Source organism: Anser anser (assembly GCF_964211835.1).
Source record: "Anser anser genome assembly, chromosome: 5".
In the NCBI taxonomy this organism is placed as follows: domain Eukaryota; kingdom Metazoa; phylum Chordata; class Aves; order Anseriformes; family Anatidae; genus Anser; species Anser anser.
Window position 1 is genome coordinate 9,090,301 of NC_139725.1, and position 27,377 is coordinate 9,117,677.

General features: G+C 38.0%; 2 protein-coding genes across 8 annotated transcripts in view; one reads left to right on the top strand and one right to left on the bottom strand.

The window, feature by feature from the left end:
• Positions 1-27,377, top strand: part of KCNA4 (potassium voltage-gated channel subfamily A member 4) — a 123,223-nt gene that overhangs the window by 49,899 nt on the left and 45,947 nt on the right. Inside the window, exon 1 of one of the 7 annotated variants that reach the window (XM_083838912.1) lies at positions 25,422-25,557. The exons of 4 other annotated variants lie outside the window; for them this stretch is intronic. The gene's annotated coding sequence lies outside the window, so the exon portion shown is untranslated. 2 more of the 7 variants (XM_083838916.1, XM_083838913.1) reach the window with 2 other exon arrangements.
• Positions 19,633-23,277, bottom strand: FSHB (follicle stimulating hormone subunit beta). The gene is made up of 2 exons (XM_083838963.1): positions 22,770-23,277; positions 19,633-22,152 (listed from the first exon to the last, which is right to left on the bottom strand). Exons 1-2 carry the CDS (start codon positions 22,968-22,970, stop codon positions 21,916-21,918), a joined length of 438 nt encoding a protein of 145 aa, XP_083695089.1. The 5' UTR covers positions 22,971-23,277; the 3' UTR covers positions 19,633-21,915.

Genomic DNA, 27,377 nt, shown 5'->3' on the forward strand with positions numbered 1-27,377 from the left:
AAAGCTTTTGACACGGTTTCCCATGGGATCCTACTGGACAAAATGGCCAGCATACAGCTAAACAAAACCATCATGCGATGGGTGAGCAATTGGCTGACGGGCAGGGCTCAAAGGGTCGTGGTAAATGGGGCCACATCTGGCTGGCGGATGGTCACTAGTGGGGTCCCTCAAGGCTCCATTTTAGGGCCAGTCCTCTTCAATGTTTTTATAAATGATTTGGATGTAGGACTAGAAGGTGTTCTGAGCAAGTTTGCCGACGACACCAAACTTGGAGGAGCTGTGGACTCGGATGAGGGTGGAAAGGCCTTGCAGAGAGATCTGGACAGATTGGAGAGCTGGGCGATCACCAGCCGCATGAAGTTTAACAAAATCAAGTGCCGGGTCCTGCAGCTGGGACGGGGCAACCCTGGCTATACGTACAGACTGGGCGACGAGACGCTGGAGAGCAGCCCGCAGAGAGGGATCTGGGGGTTGTGGTTGACAGCAAGTTGAACATGAGCCAGCAGTGTGCCCTGGCAGCCAGGAGGGCCAACCGTATCCTGGGGTGCATCAAGCACGGCATTGCTAGTTGGTCGAGGGAAGTGATTGTCCCGCTCTACTCTGTGTTGGTGCGGCCTCACCTCGAGTACTGTGCGCAGTTCTGGGCACCACAGTACAAAAAGGACATTAAGCTGTTGGAGAGTGTCCAGAGGAGGGCGACAAAGATGGTGAAGGACCTAGAGGGTAAGACAGATGAGGAGCGGCTGAGGTCACTGGGCCTGTTCAGCCTGGAGAAGAGGAGGCTGAGGGGGGACCTCATCGCAGTCTACAACTTCCTCGCAAGAGGGCGTGGAGAGGCAGGTGACCTATTCTCTGTTATCACCAGTGACAGGACCCACGGGAACGGTGTTAAGCTGAGGCGGGGGAAGTTTAGGCTGGACATCAGGAAGAGGTTCTTCACCAAGAGGGTGGTTGCACACTGGAACAGGCTCCCCAGTGAAGTAGTCACTGCACCAAGCCTGTCTGAATTTAAGAAGAGATTGGACTGTGCACTTAGTCACATGGTCTAAACTTTTGGGCAGACCTGTGCGGTGCCAGGAGTTGGACTTGATGATCCTTACGGGTCCCTTCCAACTCGGGATATTCTATGATTCTATGATTCTATATTGTTGAATGCCACTGTAGAGTCAGATCCTGGCTGAACACTTGCTCTTGAATTATACTCCAGGATTTTTTGTCATTGGCTCTTGGTTCAGGGTGGTCATTTCTCTGAGACCTCTGAAGAGCAGAGCTAGAGAAGAGCAGTAGCTGATAACTCATCTCAAAGGTTTAGTAAGCACAATACCCTCCCCATTCCCAATACTTAGAACCTCCTTTATAAGTGCATGATAAACTGGCTGCCTGAATACCAAAGTTCCCACATCATATGGAGGTAATAGTGTCTTGTCTACATTGCAGACCAAGAAGATTCCTCAGTGTGCTTGTTGTGGTCGCTGATTGTCTGGATTGAGGGACCTGTTGGAATGTGTGGCAGCTCTTGCCATGTGTGGGTCAGTCTGAAAGGGAAGCATGGGATGGTGGCCACCTATGAGGTCATGATCTGAAAGATGGGAACAGCTCCAAGAGCCCACACTTGTGCTTGAAGTAATATGCAGAGCACAGAGGTGCATAGATTACCCAATTATGAACTATTTTGTAAATGAAGTTAATGACTGTCAAGTATGCTAATGAAAAGACTTTGCATGCTTGTGGAGGGGGGAGTTGGAAGGCTGACATCTCAGATATTTGAAATGAATATTATCCTTTCCTTGCTTTGCTTTGTTTTGTTTTCCTATCGTTATTATCCTCCAGCTATAGGAGATGAACATTTGGGCCATTTGTCATCTTGAATTCATGTCATTTTAAGTATATAAGCATACTACTGGAACATTTCCTTATTTATTCACTTTAATGGACTGTGACCAAAATGTTGTTCTCCTTTTGTGCAATTCCCATTTTCTTTCTGCAATCTCTGTGTTTACGGTGTTTTATATTGCTTTTTTTTTATTTCATAGTTTATGAGTGTTATGTTCATGCAGCCTCTTTATGCTACTGTATTAGAATGAGCAGAATAATTTTTTAAGTCTCCTCATGATTCTTATTCTGAATGATAAGCATGCATTTACTTATTTTCTAATGCTTTGCATTGATTTTGAAAATCTAGAATGCCCTTGGAAAAGTCCTTAGAATATTACATAGCTGTCAGCTTCGTATTAGTGTCCTACTGAAAATGTAAGTCATGTGCAAGTGCAAAGTCTGAGGAGAGCAATAGGCAATCTAACAGTTGAGCAATAACTTACTGCCCATTGGCAGATACACATGCAGACACTCGAGTTCGCAGAATATAAGGTGGCTTGGATGGTGTGATTTTTCAGTTTTATGGCCAGCATTGATAGTTAGTCTACCCAAACCCAGCAAATTTCTTGTTCTTTTTTTTTTTCTTTTTTTTCTTTTTCTCAAGGCAGCAGTTAAGAGTAAAGTTCTAGTTCAGCTAAGCAGCATGCAGTTATCAGCAAGATTGATGGAGCCAGTGTCTTACCCTATGTTGTTCGACCTATTAAATAACAAATCGGGATATGTGTATTTTTAAATGACCAAAGTGCTACGCAAAAGAAATTAAAAAGACAGTGGTTGTATCTAAAGATGCATGTGCAGTGTGCTTTAGAGTTCTGTCTTGTGTAAATTGAAGGCATTTGCAGCTGAAGGGGAATAGGAAAAAGGGAAGGCTGTCAGTGGTTCCGTTTGGCCCCTGTAACTCAAGTTGCACCTAAACTGCATATTCAGATCTAGGAGCATAGAAATGCTGCCATATCCAGTACACATCTAGGCACTGAGACCAAATGGAATCCTTTACCCAAATTCTGCCAGTATTTTGCAATAATTTTGTTTTTATTGGTATGTTATTAACCTAGCAGCCAGGAGCTATGCTTATGGGCTACAATTTGTGTCAGCTGCTGTATTTAAAAAAAAATAAAAATCTGTTGCTGCAAGCAAATAGGTATTAGGAAACCTGTCCAGCAGATGGTTCCGCAAATAGGGTATGAGGGCTATAGTTAGGCTTAGGTAAATTATCCATCAAAGAAATAATTAGTATTGTTAATATTTTATAGTGCCTTGGATTTTTTTTTTTTTTGCTGGAATTGTTTTAATGTTTTGTGTTTATCTGACTGGCACCAAGACACTTGCAGAGATGCTTTTTATCTGGACTTTACCTGAACCTTCCCAAAGTTCAGACTGCACGTGCCAGGATGCAGGTTTATCCTTTCTCAGATTAGTGCCTGCTCAAGTGAGGGATATGCAAGGAAACCATGGTGTTCTGTCTCAGGAGAATATTTTCTGATAAATTTATGACTTTTGTGTTTCTGATTTATTTATTTTTTTTCTGTTTAGTAATGACAAACTCTTTGGAGTGTTATAATTCAGTGGAGTACACAGCAGCCTTTGCTTTGTTCAGTGTTTGTTCCCATGAGGTAACTTGTACTTTACACAGTGTTTCATTCTTTTGTTGGCTCTCTTTGCAGAAGGAGAAGGAAACTAATTTTGTGAAGTGAAATGTGGCTACTGTGTAATGCGCTTGAGTCAGAGTGAGCATTCTAGAGTTAGGTCAGAATTGTGTTTAACAGTTTGTTTTCTGGGTGGTTTTGGATCTTAGCACCAATTTTTTGGTATAGTGGAAAGTGTTAGAAAATGGCAAACATTGATTTTTGTTCTTTTTAAAGGGGAAAAAAAAGTAGAAATATTAATGGGAAATAGATTATTTATACCACAAGACAGGATGGGTATTAAACATTTTTACTTCTGCCTTTACTCTCCAGTTAGCATCATGACCAACAGAAAAGTCACTAAAGCTCACAAAAGGAGAGCTCAAATGCTCCTGAGGTGCATTATGCAAGACACAGGGTTGAAAGTGATGGAAGCACTGACTTGGCTTTTTGCTGACATCCAGCTTGTAGAATAACTTGGTTCCTAAGGAGCAAATTAGAGGCGTCAGCAATCACATGCTGATGTTCCATCAGTGTAAGGTGTTACTTTGTGGTTTCCCTGAGCATGGTCTGCCTAGTCTTGGCGACAAGCTGATAAATCGCCACAAATTCCTCTTTGTACATTTGGTAAGTGTTTTTCTTGTCAGCTACATTCTAAAATTTCTATGCAGTGTCACACTGCAAAACCAAAGCATGAGCAGCAGACATATGTAGGAGATTTCTGATTTGAAGTCGAATGTTTAATTTTACACTAGGTCATGCTAGATTTTAAACTGAACATGTTTAAAATTTGAGAAACAATATTCAGTGTCATCAATCAATTCTAATTATTTTTAAGACTTTAGAGATAAATTATTTTGGGCTATTACAGGCTTTATGGAATAAATCTATATGGACTGTTTGCAGACTTCAACGGTCTATAGTGAAAAAACAAAAAATCATAGAGTTGAATGGGGGGGGGAAGGAAACAGGTTAAAATTCTAATGTAAAAGTCCATTATATGCAATATATGTCCAATATATGCAGCATCCAAAGCAGCTAGGGGTGGGTATTATTCAGTAGGTAGATCAGTTTATTTCTCATAACTCCCAAGGAAACAAACAAAAAGCCTAAAGTGGATTGTAGGAGTGAATCTGTCATCAAATGCTCCATTCAGATTACTAAACTGGATGGGTTAGGTTTTTAGATACCAGGAACCAGAAAATTTGGTTGCTCCTCCTGGAGTATTTAGTCAAGATTTACCAGTCTTACCCCACTAATTACACAGGTATGTGTTGTCATACCTGTGTAATTACACTTCCCTTTACCACTCATTCCCTTCCCAATCACTCATTTGAATGTCAAGTGCAGGGGAGAGATAATGTCCTCTAATTTATGTTGATAAGGGGAAAGAAATGTCAACAATTTATTTTATTTTATTTTTTTTTTACTAGAATGCAATAATATGGGCCAAATTCTCTTTCTTCTCTTGCAGTTATTTACAGCTACTGAAAAAAGATTTCAAGAAGTATATAAACAACTGTCAGCTTTGAGGGGTCACTTTAGTTCCCACTAAAGTGGAAGAAGGAAAGGTCTCCCACGAGTATTAACAGAGTATGCCCTTACTAAACAGTTTGAATCTGATAGTGATTTTTTTATTACCTTTCACAGGCATAAATAGGCTCACAATCAAAGTCTATAAACTCAGAAGGTATCATTAAGGTCATTCAATTTTATTTCCTATAATGATTAAAAAATAAAACAAATTAATTCCTGGATTAAATGTAAAAATTCTTGTTGAGCTGGAACATGTCTCTTCAGCATATCACTTTTCTGTAGGAATGAGATGATAAAGTATATGCCTGTATTTCTGGTAGTAGTAGTCCTTGCTTGGCCAAATATAGAATGTGTTTTATTTTCCATCACTTTGTTACTACTGAAGAAATGGCATATTCTTCAGTGTAACCAAAATTAGATTTACTTACAAATTCAGAGCCACTGATATTTTAGGATAGATTTTAGCTGTATCCCTAAAGCCTCCATAAAGTAAGTGGTTGTATTGATGCTGCAAAACACTTGTTGTTCATACATATCACACTAGACTGAGCAACTGTTGTTCCTTTTTGTTTCTGATTCCGTTCTCAGTGTGAATTCGTGTTGTATTCCAAGAGTGTCATCAGTTAAGTGAAAACCGTTTGTTCCAGTGACAGGGACTTGATCTTCTTGGAGGAGGATCTGAATTCCAAGTTGCTAACTGGATGATTCATGAGTACATGCTGAAACAGCCCAGACAGCAGTTTTTCTATGCAAGAAAGGTTTTCCTGTGCATGCTGGTTAAAATATGGGTATTATTGTCCCATCTCTCCTGGAGCAAGAGACTATTTACTCATCAGTGGATAATTTATGGAATAATGTCTGTTTCTTTTGCTATTAATGGCAATGACTTCTGTGTGATGAAGCAGAAAGAAAACGAATGGTTTGGGAATGAAAAGTTCTCTGTACGACAAGCAGCATAATTTCAAAGGAAATAAGTAATATCAGCCCATTTAGTTTTTATTTTTATACATGCTTTAAATCACAGTGTTGTGCCATTGAAAATCACCCTTTCTAGTCTTTTAAATATAACAGTATTCTGAGCAGTAATGTTTGCATTAGCAAAATAGTCAAACAGAAAACCTAGTTGAATCTACATCTAAAAGAAATGAAAAATAAAGCGCTCTGAGCATTTCTTTACTTCACTGTTATGTTCATTCTTCAGAAAGCAAGACCTACAATGTGCCCAACCTTTTGTATCAGCTTTCATTTCTTCATTTTCTGGTGCATTTGAAGCGACATGTTATGCATGTAGTTTTCTCTGAAGCATGAGTTAAGAGCTAAACTAGAGCAAACAAATTCAGGCTACTTGCTTTGTTATTACTAAAAACTACCTCAAATTGTTCCTTTCTCTCCTTTGCACACTAATTGTAGTCTTTCTGGTGGGAATACAGTGCTGCTGTATTCAGACTTGGTTTGTCCTCTCTACAAGCTTCTTCTTCTTCTGCTTGCTCCTTGATATCCTTTCTGCTTTTTTTTTATCCATCAAATATCTTCTGAACAGTGAGCTCACATTATTATCTTGCAGTCTATGGAAAATCTGTGGTCTCTGTTAAGCTTCCCTCGACTGTTCAGTTCAGAAGGTCTTCAGAGCTATCGCTTTTTCACACTGTTGTCTCATTTTTTTAGTATCAGTATTTTTGATACTCAGAGAAAGGTGTGCTGTAAGAAGATCAGCTAAGCTACTCTGTTAGAACCGGCATTTCAATCGCTATGACAATAGATTCATCCTGAAATGAGGATCTGCCCCCAGTGATGTTAGGATCTTCTGTAACAGCTAAGCGGTGTAAATACACTAGGGGATGCTGCAGTTACACAGTTTTTCTTTAAAGTTTTCTTGCTGATGATTGTACAAGCATATCTGCTGCCCTGAGAAGCATAAAAATGAAAGCATTCCCATTAGAGTAGCAGGCAGGAGGGCTGTTAATCAACTGAGTGTCTTGTTAAAGAGAACTGAGAAGTATTCCTCAACTCAGGCTTGATCCAGAGCCCATTGAGGTCAGCAGGTGTCTTTGAATTAGATACAGCCTGCAGTGTTTCAGATGAAACTAACAATAAAGCAGAAACTGCCGTGGCTGTTTGTTTTAATTGATTCTCCCATCACTTGATCTTTGGGAAAGAGGTAGATCGTGTCAGTCAGTTTTAGTACTTCTTACTGGGAGGTCTGAGTCTTTCCTGGCACAGAGAGTTTAATACACCACTGTACTGCTAATTGTGTGACTCTGTGCACCATTGAACAGGACAACGACCAAGTAAGTTACAGCTTTGATACAAATCTGTTTTATTTGAAAATAGAATCATGGAATTGATTAGGTTGTAAAAGATCTCTAAGATTGTCAAGTCCAACTGTTAACCTAGCCCTGCCAAATCTAGCGCAGGACCATGTCCCCAAGCACCACATCTACATGTATTGAATACTTCCAGAGATGGTGACTCAACTATATCCCTGGGAAGCCTGTTTCAATGCCTCACAACCCTTTCAGTGAAGTAATTTCTTACCATCCAACCTAAAACTCCCCTGGTGCAACTTGAGGCCATTTCTTCTTGCTATATCGCTTGCTTCCTGGAAGAAAAGACCAACCTCCACCCTTCTACAACTTCCTTTGAAGTAATTGTAAAGAGTGATAAGGTCTCCTCTGAGCCTCCTTTTGTCAAGGTTAAATAGCCACAGTTCCCTTACCTGCTCCATATAAGACTTGTTCTCTAGACACTTCACCAGCTTCCCTGCCCTTCTTTGGGCACTGTGAGTAGTGAAGGTAGAATTAGATAAAGGAGCATAGTTCTAGCTGTGTAGATTATCTTGTTCAGCCTGAGATGTTACAGTTCATAGGATGTCTCTCCTGCTGTAGGATTCTGTCTCAGCCTCTACATGCGTCCTTCAAGACCATTGTCCTGCCAGAGCCTCTGAGAACATACTGTCTTAATCTTAGTGTGCTACTGGCTTATCTTCAGTAACGCCCTGAAATCTCATCGTACTATGTTTTTACTGCAGAGGTACCATGCATCTTTTGCACTTGCAACAATTTACAAAGACTTTACTTGACTCTCAGGAGGACACTGAAGTTACACTGCAGTTGTTTGTTGTTGTTGCGGTTTTCTTGCTAACTGGATGCTTTTAATAATTGCAGAGTGGCTGAATGCCCAGAGCAGTGCTTTGATAATTTTCACCCTACTTGAATGTTAATCTTGCATTCCTTATGGGCCAGTCTGCATGGGTGAAAAATAAAGCTTCACGTAGATGATTATCTTTGTCAGGGACTGAGTGAGCATCTGAAGTAATTGAATTGGTCTTGCAGTGACAGTGAGGCAATCATATTTCATAGACTGCTCACACATTATAAAATATGTACTCCATGTTTTCTAAAAGGAAAATTTGCAGTTTTCACCGTCCTGCATTTCCTTCCCTTTATATGTTTTCTTATGTTACTTTCCAAGAGATTGGGATTTCTTTTCTGCGTGCTGACTACTTCCATATGATTCAGTGAATATTGAATCCTTCCTGAAAATAAACAGTCAAGAGAGTGAGTGCCAGTGCCTCATATTCCTCCATCTGGGCGTGGAGGAGTGCCATCTTGTGGAGTTGTTCTTGTATTACTCTAAATTAAAATGGGTGACTTCTGCGGGTCTGGTGAGTGCTTCCTTTGCCTCGGGGGAATACCTGCACATTTATCCTGTCATAAGTGGTAGAATCAACCACCAGGCTCTAAAGCATTATTGAGAGGAATAAATAATTCATAGCTTTAAAATAAAGCTTTAAAATAACACAGATACTTACAGACAGATTGTCAAGGAGACAAGTTAATATTCCTGATCAATGTGTTAAATATCTATCTTCATACATCATAATATTCTTTTTACTGGCATCACAATAAAGGAGCATTTGAAAGGAAGATATGAAGGAGAACCACAAACTGCCTTTTTGCATGTGTCAACTCTAAACTTGATGACAGAAAGTATACAGGTGATTATCTGGAAAATTAACTACTAGATGATGGAGGCTGTCACTGTAGCTTGATCAGAGACCTCTAAATACTTTATGAGAGGTGATGGGTAGGAAGGATCGATCCTAAAGAGCCTTGAAAGTGATGGCAAAAATGTCTTATGGTTGATAAAATAGAGAAGGCGCAGTCAGCGTAAGGCTGCAAAAAGCAATGACGCAGGTAGGTTAGCAAGCGAGGCTGATGATCAGTGCAGGAGCATTCTTCATAAAACTCTTGTCTATAGAAAGCCCAAAGGTTTACTATTTTTCCATGTGTTTTACTGCTGTATGTTAATATAATCGCTGACAATTTTTTCTTTTTTTCCTTCTGTCAAATGTTTTGTTATTGGACAATATCACCTGGGGGAAGACATATTCTCTGGAAGCTCTGCAGCAGAAATCTATCCAAGGAAACAAGAATATCCCCTATATGACATAGATGTCTGCAGATGTTTATATATAGCATAGATTAAACAGCAATGCTTAATTCTCTGAGTTTCTGTTGGTTTCTTAGCATACAGTAACTGTATAACTTGAGTGATGTTTCACTTGAGTGGAAGTAAGTAAACAGGCAAATATTGTCCTAGGAATATGAAATAACCCCCTTGTCTGAGGTCGTATAGTGTGCCTGATACCTATTGTTTAGTATCTGCTACATTGCCATTATTTGCTGCTAAGAAGAACAATTTTTAGGAACCAAGTTCTGTGAGTATATTTGGTTTATTCCCCCGCCCGCCTGCAATGAATGTGCTTCTGCTGTGATCAACTAGTTTCAGTCTCTCTTTTTACTTAAGTTAAATTATTACATCAGGAGTATGAATTTCTGTTTATATGTGAGAATGATCATATGAAGGAAATTTCATATTTATACCTGTGCTTAGTGGTATCAGGAAGATAAGGAGATACAATGTGGCTTATGTTGGAAAGCCAAGTCCCCTATTTGGGTCCCAGCATAACTAAAATATCTAAATACATGTCTGTGACAGAAATTTGACAGTAGCTATGTGATCTGGAAAAGCATGTACAAATTCTGTAGGTGATGGATGCATCAAGGATAAATCCTTAGTTTCTTTTTAAATCTTGTGCTTCAGTTTCAAATAATTGATAATATTTAGTGACAAGGTGCTGTCACATGATAAATAGTTAGCTCCATTTCATCTCTTTTCAGCTTCCTGGGAGGGTCATAATAATGTGATAGAGACCAAAGATGTTCTTAAGTTACAATGGAGTCGAATTGACTACTTATAAAGATAATGAGAAGTCATCCATAAGTGAGTTTTGGAATTAAGCACAAGACATTTGATTTGCATAAATTCATTGCTGTGCTTAATGCTATATAGGCAAATCAGAAAGGATTGTATGTTCAAAAGTTCAGTTGTGATTTCAAGTTTGTCTTGTTTTCAAAAAAGAATTATGCATTAAGGAAGGACTATTCAAATGGGGGAAATCTTATAAGTTGGTTGGAATTTCAGAGCCTAACTTCAGGAAAGTGATACACAGACTCATAGCTTGATCTGGTGAGATACCTGAGGACATATTTGTGTACCACCGAGTAAATCAGACTTAGGAAACCTGAGTTGTGGAGATTTTAATTTAGATAGCTAAAGCTGGGTTCCTGAAAGGATTGCTTACAATGAATTAGTGTGAATTGTTTTGGAAACTCAAGTGTTCACCAGGAAAATCTGTCCGGCCTTGGTTTGCCAATGAATTTTACTCTAGTGCAGGTGCCACATAAAGGTCATACTCATCCAAGCAAAGAAAAACTTTACTTGAAATCAACACTTTATGCTCGATGAATGCCTAAGGGTGTCTGAGCTGAAGAGGTGAAAGGGAAAATTATCTTTTGTTCTACAGTGAATGCAGACTGTGTAAGTTTCATTACTCATATGTGCATTTCTTCTTCTCACAATATCAATTTCATTCTCCGTTCTTGCTAGAAAAGCAGTAAAATAGACTCAGTGTGATACTCAGCAGAGGTGGAAAGCCACTTAAAGAAGCATTTGAAAATACCAGTGGTAGCTTATTTATAGAGTTTATTGTACCTCTTTCTGATCTGGAGGGATTTACTCATAAACACAGTTTTTTCCAAAGAGAACCAGAGTTGGGAGTCCTTCAGAAAGTTTTTATTTTATCTTCACTGCAGAATACAAGCATTGTATAGTTGTGCATGAGCTAACTCACTTTTGTCGTATGTCCTTCAGCTGAGAACTTTTAAGAAGAACACAGTCTGTTGTGCATTTAAATTAAAGGCAATATTGAAAATAGCCATTTAGCATCTTAAGCAGAAGACGAATTATCATAGAAGCATAGAGTGGTTTGGGTTGGAAGGGACCCTTAAGGATCATCCAGTTCCAACCCTCTGCCATGGGCAGGGACACCTCCCGTCAGACCAGGCTGCCCAAAGCCCCATCCAGCCTGGCCTTGAACACTGCCAGGGATGGGGCATCCACAGCTTCTCTGGGCAGCCTGTTCCAGGGCCTCACCACCCCCATAGGAAAGAATCTACCTAATGTCTAATCTAAGTCTACTCTTTTTTAGTTTAAACCATTACCCCTTGTCCTGGCACAGCTCTCCCTGCCATTTTGGTAAGGCCCTCTTTAGACACTGGTAGGCTACTGTGAGGTCTTCCTGGAGCCTTCTTCTCTCTATAACCCCATACTTTCTCAGCCTTTCTTCATAGGAGAGGTGCTCTAGCCCTCTGATCACCTTTGTGGTCCTCCTCTGGATCCACTCTAACAGGCCCATGTCCTTCTTGTGCTGGGGGCCCCAGAGCTGAGCACAGTACTCCAGGTGGGATCTCATGAGAGTGGAGTGGAGGGGAAGAATCACCTCCCTCAACATGCTAGCTATGCTTCTTTTGATGCAGCCCAGGATACAGCTGGCTTTCTGGGCTGCAAGCACACATTGGCAGCTCCTGTTGAGCTTTTCATCCATGAGCACCCCCAATTCATTCTCCACAGGTCTGCTCTATATCCACTCATCACCCAGCCTGTATTCATGTTTGGGCATTGCCCCAGCCCAGGTACAGGACCTTGCATTTGACCGTGATGATGGCTCTTGGTATCTTATGTTATTGTCATTTACTGAAATTTTAACTTTCAGACATGCAGCATGGTGTGCACAAACGTGAGAGTGCAGCTATGCACCCAGTTAATATTACAGCAAAGCTATTGAATAACTGGATATATGCATACTCAGTCTGAAAATGGGAATAAGGTGGGTATGCAGCTATCCACATAATTTGGAAAAGCAGGCATGATTTCAGCTGCTTATGTGAGAGGAATGAGAACAGTTACTAACATGAAAACTCTACTAGAATTGCACTTCAAAAGGCTTTATACTGAGTACATGTGATTTCTTAATGAAGTCATGATAGAAGATGTGCAGGAATGTCTCTCTCTGCTACTAGCAGTAGGCAGAAAATGTGGTGAGGAAAGGAAGAGGAAAGCTGCTTTTTATTTTTTTAAAATTTGAGTACAAGTGTAAAATACCCAAATAACTTTTTTTTTTTTTTACCTTTTATCTTTTTCTTGAAAGCCTTAAGAGAGTTACACAGTCTGAAATCTTGAGCATCAGTTAAGAAAATGAAGGGGCAGTAAGATATGTCTCACTGGCGATCTTCTCGATGCCATAAACAAAGGCCAAAGAAGACTATTCTGCTCTTGAAGTTCAAAGGGTAGTGCTGTTTTGTTAAACAGTTGAGAAAACTTACAAAGCCTTGTGGGTCTCAAGCCAAATGAGACTCAGATGGGACCGACAGTTGAATTCATGAGAGAAACTGTACATATCCCTGTTGTTAACAAACAAGATATCTAGCATTTTAAATTTGACTTTTGAGTCTATGTAAACTGTAGAAACTGATGCTTCATAAATATTCACCTGTATTATTTGCTCATGTCTGTTAGATTATGTGATAAAAGCTCATTTGCTTACCCAGAAAAGAGCACAGAGACGGTGGCAGGTGGGGGCAAAGCAATGCCCTGCCCCAGCTACTGACAGGCCCATCGCAGGAGAGCCTCAGTCCATCAGAGGCTCCTCTCTGTAAGCCCCGAGGAGCACAGAGGCACAAAGGCAGGTGGGCACCTAAATTAAAGACTCGAAAGAATGGACTGCCCTGTCTGGGCCAACTCTGGGGCCAGCCCCAGTTTCCTGGTGTGAAAGCCCATTAAGGTGAGTCAAAACTGGAGCACCTTTTGGTGTGAGAGGGGTTGCTGCCTTAGGCAACAATGCAGGGGAAGAGTAATATTTATTGCCATGTCATTACTTGCACGCTGGTCGGACTGTACCAGGAAAACAGGTCCCTTACTGTGTTCCCTCATTAATACGAAGAAGTGGTGTAACTAATAAGGCATCTTGCCTTCTAGTCTTGTTGGATTGTTCAGTTTCGGAAGTATTACTGACTTTTAACTCCAAATACTAAATATTCTAGCCAATAGTTGTAGATAGCCGTCCATGATTCATCCATTATTTGTACAAACTGGACCTGAAACCCATGTAGTCAAAACACTTATTAGCATCTACTTGAAAATAATTCACAATTTGAAAGAAGAATTAAATTGCATAAATGAGAACATCAGGAATCAGCTGAGGTAAACGGGAAATCCTTTGCCAGCACAGACCTGTTGTTCACCAGGAGAATGTGACATATTTCAAGCAGAAGAGTTGTTTTGTGGCACAAAGCTCCTGATGCGTAAAAGATCTTGTTTCAGTGCTTTCCCAACAGCTGTTTGCATAATGGTTTTGTAGCCATGTAACATAATAAGGATTTATGTAGTAATGCTGTATCAAGACTGGAAGGGATTTCCCAGTTTAGTTGTCTGTTTTCAAAATCTTGGCAGGTCTACATTAGGCTCTTTCCATCTAGTAGTAGAATTATAATTTGATTCTTGTCCTTTGTTCTTCCTTTTTTCATGGGCAATAAGCTTTTATTTTATTTTCAGACCAAATATATGGATACATTTTTAATAAACTGGTGTAGTTTAATAATATTGCCAGTTATTAATAATATTGCCAATTATGCTTCAAACTGTGCTTTTGTGTGGCTTTGCTAAAGTTAGAAGTCAGGAGGTCCTAAAGTCTCTCTTACTGATTGTCATATCCTTGGGCAGGTTACTTTTCCTGTTTTGAAGTTGGTGGGGCTGCAGATGTAAACTGCAGAATTGTTGGTTACTAACCTCCCCCCCCCCCGCATACTGATGTATCAAGAAAGAAAAGATCTTTTTTTTTTACTTTTTTGTGCTATTAATATTACCTAGTTTGAGATGTGGCAAATAACCTGAAATAATGTGACAGAAATTAACGCAAGAGTGACATTAAAAAGAAATTTTCTAATTTGAGATCTGACACTATTCCAGTCTTCAAAGTGTTAGTGAATATTTAATGGATCAGACATCTACTGAAAGGATGTGGACTGAATTATTTAAGGGCATCTCAAACCCTTGGGTATTTAACCCCCGAAATATTGAAATTCATAACTGAGGCTTAGTTATTCTGATGTAATGCTGTTCATTCCCAGAGATGCTCTTGTGCTATTTTTTTTATTACTAAAGCAGTATTGGTCTAGAAACTACAAGCAAAATGAAATGGATATTCTTCAGATGCTGTATAGAAATGCTTTGTAATCCCGCTAGCTATCCTGATACTCTTGAAATATGCTCTGAAGAAAAAAGTGATTCATCTGAGTCTGTAAGACCATTCCAGGCAACACATTTTCCATTACCGCAGTGCTTGTTTTCAGAGGTGATGTTTGGTGCTTGCATGGAGGTGAACTGAACCTTTGTCAGACTGCTGAATCTTCTTTACCTCTAATGAATTTAACACGTGGATATTGGGACTTGACAGGGTAGTTTCTAACTCTGCTTAGACATATTATGTAGAAGGATACTAATTATAAGATATGTTAACTTTATTGACATTTATAGAGGCTACTGGCCTTTCTATATGTTTGTTTGTTTGTTATCATTAGAATATTTATTAGAATACAATCAGTTGAAATATTTTTAAAATAGCGTTTTTTTTAGAAAACGGACCAGAAAATTTTGTCACCTAACTTTATCTCAAATTTGGTCAGTTGTGTTCTCTGGTTGTGTGTATTTCTTATTTCTGCATAAGAGAGTTGAATAAGGGTGACTGGACTTTAATAAAATGAATTCTTTTCTGGACTACATTTCCATACTAGGAGTTGCTAAAATGCTAGATGGTGTTGTTGATAGTAGAAGCACTCCATTTATATGAGAAAGATCACTCTGACCTCACATAGCTTTATGTGGTCATCTTGTCTTCTTAAAATTTTGGTACTTAGGTATAGGCTAATTAGGATAAATTGGATAAAGTTTGAGAATAATGGGTTATCACTGTATGGAAGCATCACAAAATAGCTTTGGTGGGGTCAAAATCTAAAATAGCCAGTGTAACTTGTAAATAAATTGTTGCGTATTGGTGTTTGTATGAATATATGCCTTAAAAAGACAGTCCTCTGGGTGTTGTACACACTTACTGACAAACACTGACTAGATTGTGCATAGACAGGAGCTGGTTTCATTATACTTTTACATTGTCCCTGAACTAAGCATCTCAGCATAAAGTGGTTTCAAGTTCCAGACATAATAATCCAAGTATATGAACACATCCAGCTACTCATAGATAAAGATCTACTTATTGTAAGGCTAGATTGCATTAACAAAGCCAATGTGGTAAAGGTATATACATTCACATTGATGGTGTAAATCAGTCTCCCATCTGAAGCGTTAGATTGCCTGTGACTGTGAATTCTCACGAAGATTCAGATATTTATCCTAAAAGAAGAAGTCATTCAGTGAAGAAGAAATTTATAGATTGGACCAGATCAATTGCTTGGTAGGATCTGTCTTGGATACTTCTTGGAAGTGGTGGCAGAGTTCATTTTAAGCTGTCTTAATTATTTCTTAATCATTAGGCTAGCTGAAATGCAGACCCTACTTTTGAGTTATATGGAATTGTCATGCCGTTGATGTTCTTAAAGGCCTGTTTGAAAAGGCTAGTGCTGCCAGAGCATAGACCTAATCCTTAGCCTTTTGCATCATTGACAAAAATTTTGACAGTGTCTAAACCAAAAAAATGCTTTCTTGTTTCTTAACATTTTTCTTCATTACCATATTATTCTGACTAGGAATTTCCACAACATTCACAAAAGCATGAAGACCTGCCAGTGTTTTACTATGAGAGAAGGAAACAATGAAAACCAATACCATAGTTGAATGAAACTTTTTTTTTTTTTTTAAATACACAGAGCAAGGGAAAAATTGGATTTCTCAAGTTGTTCAAGTTTTCTCTTACAGAATAACATTATACTATGTATGTAATACCTCTGGAAAAACAGTATTTTTCAGTGAATTAAGAAGTCACCAGTGTGAAGTAAAAACTTTGTTCTTGCCCTTTAGAGTTGTAGCATGTAAGAAAACCAATAGTTAAAGATGGTAAAGCATAGCTAGTTAATTCTGTCTCTTCCCCACCTACACATAATAAAACACTGACATTTGATTTCTTGAAAGTATGTTCTTTCTCTAACCCTGCTGCTTTGTTTGCTGTATTTCCCAGAGACTGCAGCCTTGTGAGCTGCTGTAATGTCTGTCAGTATAAGTCACATTGAAAGACCAAGGCTTTGATAGCTTATGTTAATAACATAAATTGAAGAGAAACATGAGATACACAGAAAAAAAAAATTATAGATCCCATTGCCTGAGTGGAGGGGAGCCACTAATCTCAAGGCTACCATCTCCAAATGAATTTTTCAGGTTAACTGCTCAGCTCTTTTTTTCTTTATTTGTAGTTTCAAACAAGATGTTAATTGTATTTTTAATGAAAATAAAGTGTGTGGCTACATATTGCATATTGCAAAAGTAAAATGCACTTCCTGAGGTGTGAGGGTGAAGAAATATGGCATAGTAACCACACTCTCAACTGTCTTTCCTTTTCCCATATAAATAGCCCCACATAAGTGCTGCCTCTACCTCACAGGTACAAGCCACAGTTCTAACATTTCTGTTTTCCACCTATTGTTTGTACTTACCTCTCTCTCAAGTTAGATTTATATGTGTTTTTGTTTTTGTTTCTTATGACTAATAAATTCTTATGTGTCAGTTGGGTTAATACCAGATGGCATTTATATATATATGCTTTACTTATGGCAAAAAAATATATGTTGTGAGCCAGGTTATATGCCAACATTATAAAGACAAGTGGCAACTTGTTTTAAGATAAGATTAAAGGTTTACAGATTTTAGTCAGAGAATAACAGCTGAGCATTGACAGCAGTGGGGTGATGCTATTATGCTGATGCTTTATTAATAGCTTATAGGTGAGGAATGTGTTTTTCTTTGCATCCCTGTAAAATCGGGGTGTGCTTTATACCTAAAAGGCAGTTAGGATTAAATGGTCATTTCAATTAGTAGGACTATGAATACTGCTGCTGAACTTCATGTTCCCATCTTGATGTCTGGAGAGCTTCAAGTACGACTGGCACGGACACTCATAAGATCAAGGTCAAACTGTCTGCATAATAAATGATAGAAAATATTAATTCCCTCATAGATGTGGTGGCAGAGATGAATAATCTTCATGCAGTTTATCTGTACATCTGGGTATTTGAAAGACTCAATTAATTACAACATATTGAATCCTACATTGTGTTCCTCTCAAAGGTCTTTAAGGGACAGTTCAATGCTATGTACTGCCTGCCTCTATGCTGCATGCATTCAGCAGGGGATTATAAGTAACAGTTTTCCAGGTTTTCTGCTTTCAAGCAAGAAAAGAGAGAATTTTTTTTACCTGGGAGTAAATAAATTGTATAAGAGTGAAGATAGGTTAATCCATTTTAGTTTTTTCTACCTCAGGGGCATGACGTTTCTCTAAAAAGTTAATTTCTGTAGGTTGGTGACTAAATGCTGACATATTGCAAGTTGTTTTTTTCAGAGCCTGCCTTTAAAGTTAGAATTTGTATGAGGTTTTTGAAAAGTTCTGTGTTAGCAGAACAGTTGTACTGAAGCTGAAAAACTTTTACCTATTGATTTCAGTGGAAAGGGTTAGGCCCATGGTGAGAACTTTTGCCAATCTCCTTCTGAATATATTAGGAATGTGTCTAACAGCTTTCCCACCAATTTACTACTTAGTAGCATATCATACTAAGACTTACTCCTCCTAACAGAGTCGCCATTTATTCATCATAATAGCACTAGGCGAACATCATACGAACTACTTCTTAAATATTTTTCTTAAATAATAATTCCAAGCAGATTTGAACCTCAAAGTACACTAAATTTTTTGAAAAACATTGAAGTGTAATTAAGTTTAATGAAATGATTATTGGGAACTGAATGGAAAGTGAGCTTTGATTAGACGAAGTCTGTCGGACAAACTGTTGAAGGTAGTAGTCCATGGTATCTTCAAGTCAAGCCAGCCTCCTGTAAGAATTTCTGAATTTGTCAGTGAAACTACTGACAATGAAATGTTCGCAATCAGTCTATAGAACAGCAAATAACAGTTGACTTGATGTGGAATGGATTTTACTTTGGAGTAGAATATCATTGCTAGTTTCATAAAAATAGAGGTGTGCATTCAAGGCTTGCTGTTTTTAACAGAAATATTTCGGTGGGACTTGCATGTTTTCTAAACCATTTTTTTTTTTAATGATCACTTATGACCAGAGAAAGAAGCTAAATTCAAGAATTTATTCTTTTACTGCTCTCCTATTGATATATTGAAATACATAATGCTTCTGATGCATGAAATACTCATCTTTTCAAAAGCCAGCTATATGGAAGAGAGTCTGGTAGAACTCATCTCTAAGTACTGGACAGGGGTTGAGAAAGCATTTGAAAGAGGTGTTTTCAAAGGCTGTACTTTGCTTGTGCTTATATGGAGAGCACCTTTATATGAGAGGTTAATTTTTATATGAAGTACCTTTTTCTTTACATCTTTCTGACTCTAGGTCTTGGTATTTTACTCAGCATTGGTACCTAAGATGTGTGAGAGATAAGAAGTGAGTCTGGAGGCTTGAAATGGTGCATGATTAGGAGTTTTTTGCTAGCATTCTGATATTAACTTTACTACTCTTTTGACTACAATTGTTGCAGTTCTGAGGTTCTGAATAGATTCCTTTGCAAAATGAAAATGAGTGGTTGCAGTTGTCTGGTAGATGAAATAATACCTGTATAATTTTTGTTTTCACATGCAAGCAAATTCATGACAGTTGTGGATTGAGCTCTGGAGAAGTTCTAATCTGTATAGTTTAAAAAATATATTCGTAATAATCATTATTCTGATTCACAATTCTATTGTGTTGAAACTAAAAAAATATTTCATTGTAATGTTACCAGATCAGGCTAAAATGTAAACGTATCAATCTTTTATTTGATGTGATTAGGATATATATTTTTTGGCAAAGCAAAAAAAAAAAAAATACGGCTCAGGTGGGTATATTAGTCCCATGAAAATATTTCTAGGGAAGAAAGGTGTGGTTTAAAGCATAATTAAGTGGACAGATGGACTTTTGATGGACTTCTAAGTTTTCAGTTTTCTAATTAAGAAAGACATACATAACACAAGTGCAACAAAATTGTTTTTATTATTCCAAAGTGCACAACAGACAGTGTAGATATTTACAGATATAAGGCATATATTTTTCCATACTTTTTGCTTCAAGCTCCTCTGTTTTGCAATTTTTATTCAAAATTCCCTCATCCAGATGAAATAATTCCTGATGTAAACAATATATTTGTATTTAACTGAAGTCAACTCTTGCTTAAAATTGAAATTACGCACAATTTGATTTACCTATTACTTTACCATTTTTAAAACTTCACTAGACCGAAGAAAATGCCCATGATAATACAATTTATAAATAAAATTAAGTTACAAGAGCTAATATCTTACTGTAAAAAAGTTACAAATGAAATAAGTTAAAATATCTGTAATAAGAGAGATCCAGAGTAACAAATTCCCTTTATATAAATGTTTGTGTAAGGGTCTCAAAAACAATCATGACAGCCAGTAGAGTAATACCAAAATAGTGTTGGAAGACACCTCAAGAGGTGGTCTACTTCCTTCCCTTGCCTCATGGAAGGTTAACTTTATTGCTGTCATTCCTGATAGGTCAACATGTTATTGAAGACCTGCCACTACTCCACAGACCCCCTTCTCTCTTCTTTCCTTCACCTAACTATTTATTTCAGTGTCTATTTTATCTTTTCCTTTTGGGAGATTTGCTAGTGACTACTCTGAATCTTGCATTAGTTGTTCTGTTTGCTATGAACATGGCAAACTGACTGTTCCTTTTCTCTTTGTAACAGTCTTCAAGCACGTAAAATGTTTCACTGTTTTTATTCCCCTATTACCATCTATAAGACAAACAACTACACTTCAAAAAAAAAAAATCTTTCTTCTAAGTCATGTTATTTAGGTCTCTACTCATTCTTATTACTCTTCTGTGGACTTTCTCCAGTTTTTCAATACCTTGATGTTCTGTGTCCAAAACTGGAAATAACATCTTGTCTGAGGCCCTTAGAAGATTGAACAGAGTAGTGGATGTAGGTTGTGCATCATGTCAGCTCTGCTCCTGTTCTTGCAGCTCAGCTTTTCCATAGTAGTGTGGTACTGTTGACTCATACTTAGCTTGTATAACCTCCAAGTCTTCTGTTCAGAACTGCTGTTGAACCAGTTGCTGTCAGTTGTGTATTTGTGTAGGTGGTTGTTTCTGTTGAAGAGACATATCTTCTTTTTTCCTGGTAGGATTTCATTCTGTAGATTTCTAACCATTTTCTGAATAATTTTAGATAACTTTCCATTCTCATTTAGATCTCCAGCTTGCTTCCAGCCTGTCCCATTCATACTGATTGCTGCAGAATTGTATGAATTCACTTCAATCTCAGAGGCACTACTGCGAATGACTTTGAACGTATGCTCTCACACCAGGTTTGCAATACCAGGGTCAGATTCTTCTAGATTCATCTCTAAACCTTTCGTGAGACTCCTCTATTAAATAGCATTGAAATAATTCTCATTCTTAAGTTCTCTTGCATAATAAGAGGAAATCCAGCATTTCAAATGCATGGCAATTTTTTTCAGATTTGTTTAACTGACTTAGGACATTTGTTTACCCAGGTGAAGGTAAACAGCCAAGCATTTCAAGCAGCAAGTTAGCCAGGTAGGACCTGGATTTCATGTCATTTGTGTCACGGTGTCATTGAGCCTGAGCTAACAATCCTTAATGAGAGAGCACAAGAGTTTGGTGACTTTCAATATTTGAACACAGGATTTGGGCTCTTAAATAAACATGTTGTTATTGTTTAAAGAGTGTAATGACTAAGAAATATTTTGCCAAAAAAAAAAAGAATCAGAATCTCATCTGAGAGAGGTTTACAGTCCAACTAGTAGTTAGTAATACTATCGATGTTGGATCTGATAAAAACCAGTGCTGCAAGGCTTTTTAGGATAAGTGAATTCTAAGGAGAGATGCAGGGCATAATAAAGGCATGGAAACTGTGAACTTTTTAAAAGTATAGGATAGCATGGAGTAATCCAAGTGAACTAAGCTGTGGAAATACAGAAATATAAAGAATGAAGGTGGAATAGAAAAGAAGAGGAGGCAAGAGCAGAAGGAATCATAAGCGGCATTCTATAGACATTCTATAGAAAGTGATTTTAAGGAAAGTAGAAGAAGTAGTGAAGGCCTGAAGAGAAGTATAGTCAGTAGCTCTCCATTTTAGCTTTAAAAGTCTTTTTCAGTCTTGTCAGTTTCTAAATAGCCTTGGCTATTAACTTCCACTTAAACCTGGTCAGCACTATTTAGAAGAGCGCATATAAAAACCAAACTACTATCTCAAGTACCCTTCATTGGTTACTTCCATTCTGACTGAAGGAGCAGTAGGATGGCCCCAGTCCCCTCACAGTGCAGTCAGTGCTGTCAGTGTCACAGGTCTCACAGTGGCACTCTGTAGCTACCGGGTATGAATAAAAAGATTCAGGATGGTCACCACAGCCAGGGATCTTCACTGTTTCATACACAACCTCCTTGAAGGTACATGTTTGCTGAACGGATGATACTGGTGGATATTTATATACCGGATCCTGAAAATTACAAGAAGGAAATATTTATTTTGAAATTTGTCACAAGGTAGAATTCTTTGTTTTTACAAAATAGATAAAAGACCTAATGTGAAGTCTTGTAAAACCAGTGGGGAAAATCCTGCTGAGATAAAAAGGATTTGGATTAGGCTATCTGAATTGCGCCTAGATCCATATACTTCTCCTTTCAGGAGAATGGTTGTGCAAGATAGGTTTCATACCGTCACCAGACAACCTTTGCAGATCAATGGCTTGATTCTTCAAATTATTTTCTATTGGAAAAGTAGAGTCTACATAGTGATCGCTGCTTTATTGTGTCCATTTGCGACCACAAACTGAACAGAAGGCAGAGATCCAGATTCTCATACTTTCACTGCTAGTTATACAATATAAACAATGTGTGCAGCCAAATAAAGATCTGAATTCAACTAGTATCTTTTCATTCTTCCTTTACCGTTCAGACTGTCAATGTATCTACTTTCCTATCAAATAACACAGCCATTATTCAGCCTGTTCTTTCACAAGGCCCATGTGTTCATTATGAACCGGAGAAATTGGTTATTCATACATCACTTCAGTACTTAATTTTGATGCCTGAATTTTAAACTTAAGATTCTCACCCTTGTGAAGCAGTATCCTGAGCACCACGTGGCATTCACTGTAATACAGAATTCACATTCTTCTCTTTCCACTGCTATAGTAATATTGGTGAGCTCACAGCTATAGCAACAAATTGCTTTCCAGCAAAATAACAGCACATAGCAGTTAAGCGTCTTCATCCTGTGCGTAAAGCAGAAAATGGATCTGTATTGGAGAAACATATAATTATTTTCAACAGGAAATATTTATAGAAACAGGGAGAAATTAAGTCTTCATATTACCTTCAAGTGTTTCTATAATAGTAAGCTTTCAGAGGATAAAGTAATTAAGTAGATCTATCTGTATGCTTATTGTTAAAGGAGTTTGATTTTCCTAAGCAACTGAAATGGTATATCAGCAGTCTTTGCAGAGTAAGAACAGCTGAGCATCATACTACTTTCAATGAAATACTTTATCTAAGTTTCGGTACAGATAATGTGTCCTGTTTTTTAGGAGAAAGAAAATGAAACAAGGGAAAAAAAAAAGAGCAAAGGATAACCTGCTTTAAAAAAGAAATTAATTGCATACAGTGTTTGCAATTTGAAAAAAAATATTTCCAGATCAAGATCTGATGAAAACTCACCTGTATTCTACTTGCCTTCCTGGTAATAGCAATAGTGAAAAGAAAGCCCCAAGCTTACCTTTTATACTAAATCATGTGTAACTTATACCTTGAGGATTTGCAGAGAATTAATGCAGCAGGCATTAGTTTGGTACTTGGTGAAAGAGGATTAATGTTCAGCCAGACAGTGAGATCAAGCCTTGTTAAGAGGGGAAAAAAAAGAAAAGCAAAACACACTTAGGAAGTGATCGTGAAGGTTACTGTCACAATGTCTTTTTAGACATTTGCCTGGATTTTATTCGCTGGCGTTTAGAAATAGCTGACCCATTTCACAATTTGGAAATAGGTTGAGAAGCCTATTTTTTGGAAAAAAAAAAATTCTCAGGTGTTTTAACTGTGTTTTATGTCAGCCACCAAAGTGATATGCTGGGGTGCAAGGTGGTCCTCTGGTAATTCACAGCAGAGACATTGCCAGAGTGTTTCTTATCTAATGAGTATGCTCCTGAGACTTTCAGGATACCAGTCTTAATTGCTTTTCTCTGTGTTATGTATGAGTGACTGTACTCAATAGGCTGTGTGTGTACTTGTTTATTGATCAGGGGTCCAAGAAGGCTAGGAGTAAGTGTTTTGTTAAACCAAACTTGACATTTCTTTACCATCTACAATACCGCTGTAGCTCATCACAGTTCTGATTCCTGTCCCAGTATAGGCACTCCTGGTTCCTGTCTGTCACGTTGTCACTTTAAAAAAAAAATATATAACGGATATCTATACTGTGGAAGGGGGTTATAAAGATGTCATAATTAGACTCTAGATCGGTGTTTTCTGCCAGTGATCTCAGATCAAGTATTGTCACATTACAGGGAAACTAACAATGTTTCTAACAGGCAATCGTGTAACTCGAATGCATTCCCTAGTTTGTCGTTATAATAAGGTTCGATGACCAGTGTTCCCTGTTCACTGCCCTTTTTCTGCTGTCAAAGCTAGCGATGTGTGCCTCTGTATCAGAATAATGACAGGGAAATAACTTTGTTGAGCTTCACATAAGATCACTTCTGGGGAAAATGACTCACAGTAGTACTGTATTTACTATCACCTGCCCAGAACAGCCAGTCTTGCTTTGTTATGACTGTTCTATTATGGTCAGTCTGACTTTTTACAGAAACCTATCCACAAAAGAAAACTAGACAAGGACATGTAGTTAAAAGCATTTCACCATGAAAAGAAATTCTCACTGGCTTATTAGTTGTCCTGCAGATGGGATGCTTTCCAGAATGTCTTTTACAAGCAAACCCTTTAAGTGTCTCATACCTTCCTGTGGTCCTGCAGTCTGGCCATCTGTTCCAGTGTTCATCCAGTCTGCAATACCGTAATTTGTTACTGAATTTCCTGTCACACCAAAATTAGGAGGTGATCTGCAATTTCTCCCTAGACATCTGTAATAATAGTTTTGTTTAAATGAAAACCCAGTCCAATTAAATGTATAAAGAAGTCAAGAAAGCAGATATCTACCTTTTTACTAATAACATAAACTCTATGGTTGAATAATGGTGTTTTCTGTTGTTTAGGGCTGATATAGTCACACTTCTCAGGAAAGATTCTCACTAATTTCATAGATGCCAGACAAAAGCTGATTAAAATTAATTATATCCCTACAGAGTACCTGGCCTTTTCTAAGTACTAACTTATGCAAATCAAATAAAGCTAAAGGAACTATATTTGAAAAGGACAATACAGAAAATATTGAATCTCTAATTTGCAATGGTCTGTTTCATGATCTGAAGAAGTCATACACATTCACTAACACCATAGTTTCACAAGCAGAGCGTGCAAACTTAGCCCCTGTCATGCTTTCTTCCCCAAGCTACTTTGTTGTGTCTCACACAGCCTCTTCAGTTGTGACAGTGCGAATTAGGGAAATCGTTCTGATTAAAAGGAAAAAAAAATAGAACCAACCAACCCTCTTCTACAGCCTTGCTTTTAATGCTGCTGTATCAGCTTGTTCCCCAACAAAATACACAGCTGCAGCAGTGCAATTGATGGGATTGCTTGGGGAGTGGGAATGGGGGAGGAGGTAAACAGGAAATGCTTGCACAGCCTTCTCACTGAAGAATTCATGAAGCCATGTTGTAATTGCAATACACTCTTTACAGGTGGATTCTACTGCTACCCTCACTTCAAGAGTGGTTGTTTCTGTTTTCAAGTTGGTGATCTAGCTATCATCTCTGCTAAATTTATTGTTCAAGTATATGAATATGTATTTTTAAGGCTAATAAGAAGTTACAAATTGAAGCCGGTTCATCTGCGATACATCATTTGAGGAGTGGTAATTTGGAGAGTTGTTATTTTGATAGTGACTTTGATATTGTTCTCATACCTTTTCTTAGAAAGATACATGAAATGAATTCTTTCTCCTGTTGGGTAAGGTGCTGTATTTGTTTATTTCTAAGACTATTAGTTCATATCTCTGGGAAATCCTTATATTCTAATTGTATTGTACTCCCTCAAGTTTATATTCCCAGTAGATTAAAACAAAGTTTATGGTTGTTGTGAAGGGAGTTCACAGATGTTACTGATTCAGGAAACTTTCTTTTTCCCACATATGTGAATATTACACGTAGGCTCTGTGTTATCAGATTTTGTATTGTTTTGAGCAATAGAAATGTTTTCCATTTTAAATGATTTATACTTCTTTAGGGAACAGAGGCAGAGGGACGAACCCTCCCACCTTATACGCTACAGCATCTGTAAGTGTTATGCAGTGGTGTTATCTATCTAGTTCTTAAGTAGCGTTGCTCATCCCAGATATAGCAGTTGTCGCTATGGTTGTTAATGTATACAGCCTAGGAAATAAAAAGACATGGCAGGTTTTTTTACAAGTCATAGCAGGCATCACATTCATATGGTTGCGTTAATATCTTAGTAGCTTCTCAGGGAAATAAAAAACTTCTCTGTGCTGCTCTCTTTTGTGTTCTTTGGCTGTTTCCCTTGGACTATTTATTATTGTAACCTAGCAAGCTATTGTTACCAGTGCTGCCACAAGGGAGCACTTGCTTTGCTATTTCTAATCGCTCATTTCAACCAGAAGTGGTGTGATACAGTTGTGCTATTGTTTCCTATGTAGCAGTTAATGTTCCTGCCTTCTCTGTTGCTGCCTTTTTCTTTTTTTCATTTTTTCCCCCAAAGCATTTGACACAGGACTGAAAACTTTGTTTTGTTTATATACCTTAAACTAATGAAATTCTTGTCTTTAAGAGAGGTGGTGGTAAGGCTAGCAATTCTGTTACTAGAAGTCATAAATCTACCTTGCTTTAAAGCAATGTGGTTTATATCTTTCAGAGAAGTTCAGCATCTATAAAAGTACTATTAGAAAACTTGTCTTTATGTGTGCAACTTGTACACTGTGAGTAATAAATCTGACTCTGTCTGGTTAAAACTTATCTGCAAATTATTCTAGCTGCAGAAAAAAATTAGCTTATATATTTTTAAAAAGTGTCAAGGGACCTTGGGTTTAAGTTTGTGAGATTCATGGTTGTGGTTACATGTTTTAGGTCTTGTCAAATATTATGTTACTGGGAAACTTAATGGTTTCTTCATCTGAGAGCTGTTTCTCATGGCAAGTATGCCTCGAGACATTTTTAAAGATGCTTAAAACTATGGCTTTAGCTAAGTTTCTAGGGACTAGAACAGAATGAAGAGCTGGTTCTTCAAGTTGGGAGTTGTGTGCTTTGCTGAGTATAATGGGTTTTGTGTCAAGTTTCTTCTGCGCGTGGCCTGCCTTGACTGAGTACTCTTCCTCTCTCCTTTCTTGTTTGTTGTTCAAATCTTTTTCTGCAGAGGTCCAAATTTAACCTGAGCTATTTAAAGCAACAGACCTTTTTGCTGCTACCCAGTGTTTCACTAATTGATATCCTTGAAGTACGCAGATTCATAATGCACAGATTCAGAAGCAATTTGCAGTCTCTGTGTGGGGTTGATGTTTCACAGCACAGCAGCCCAGGCCTATGTTTCATTGTTAAATAAGTTC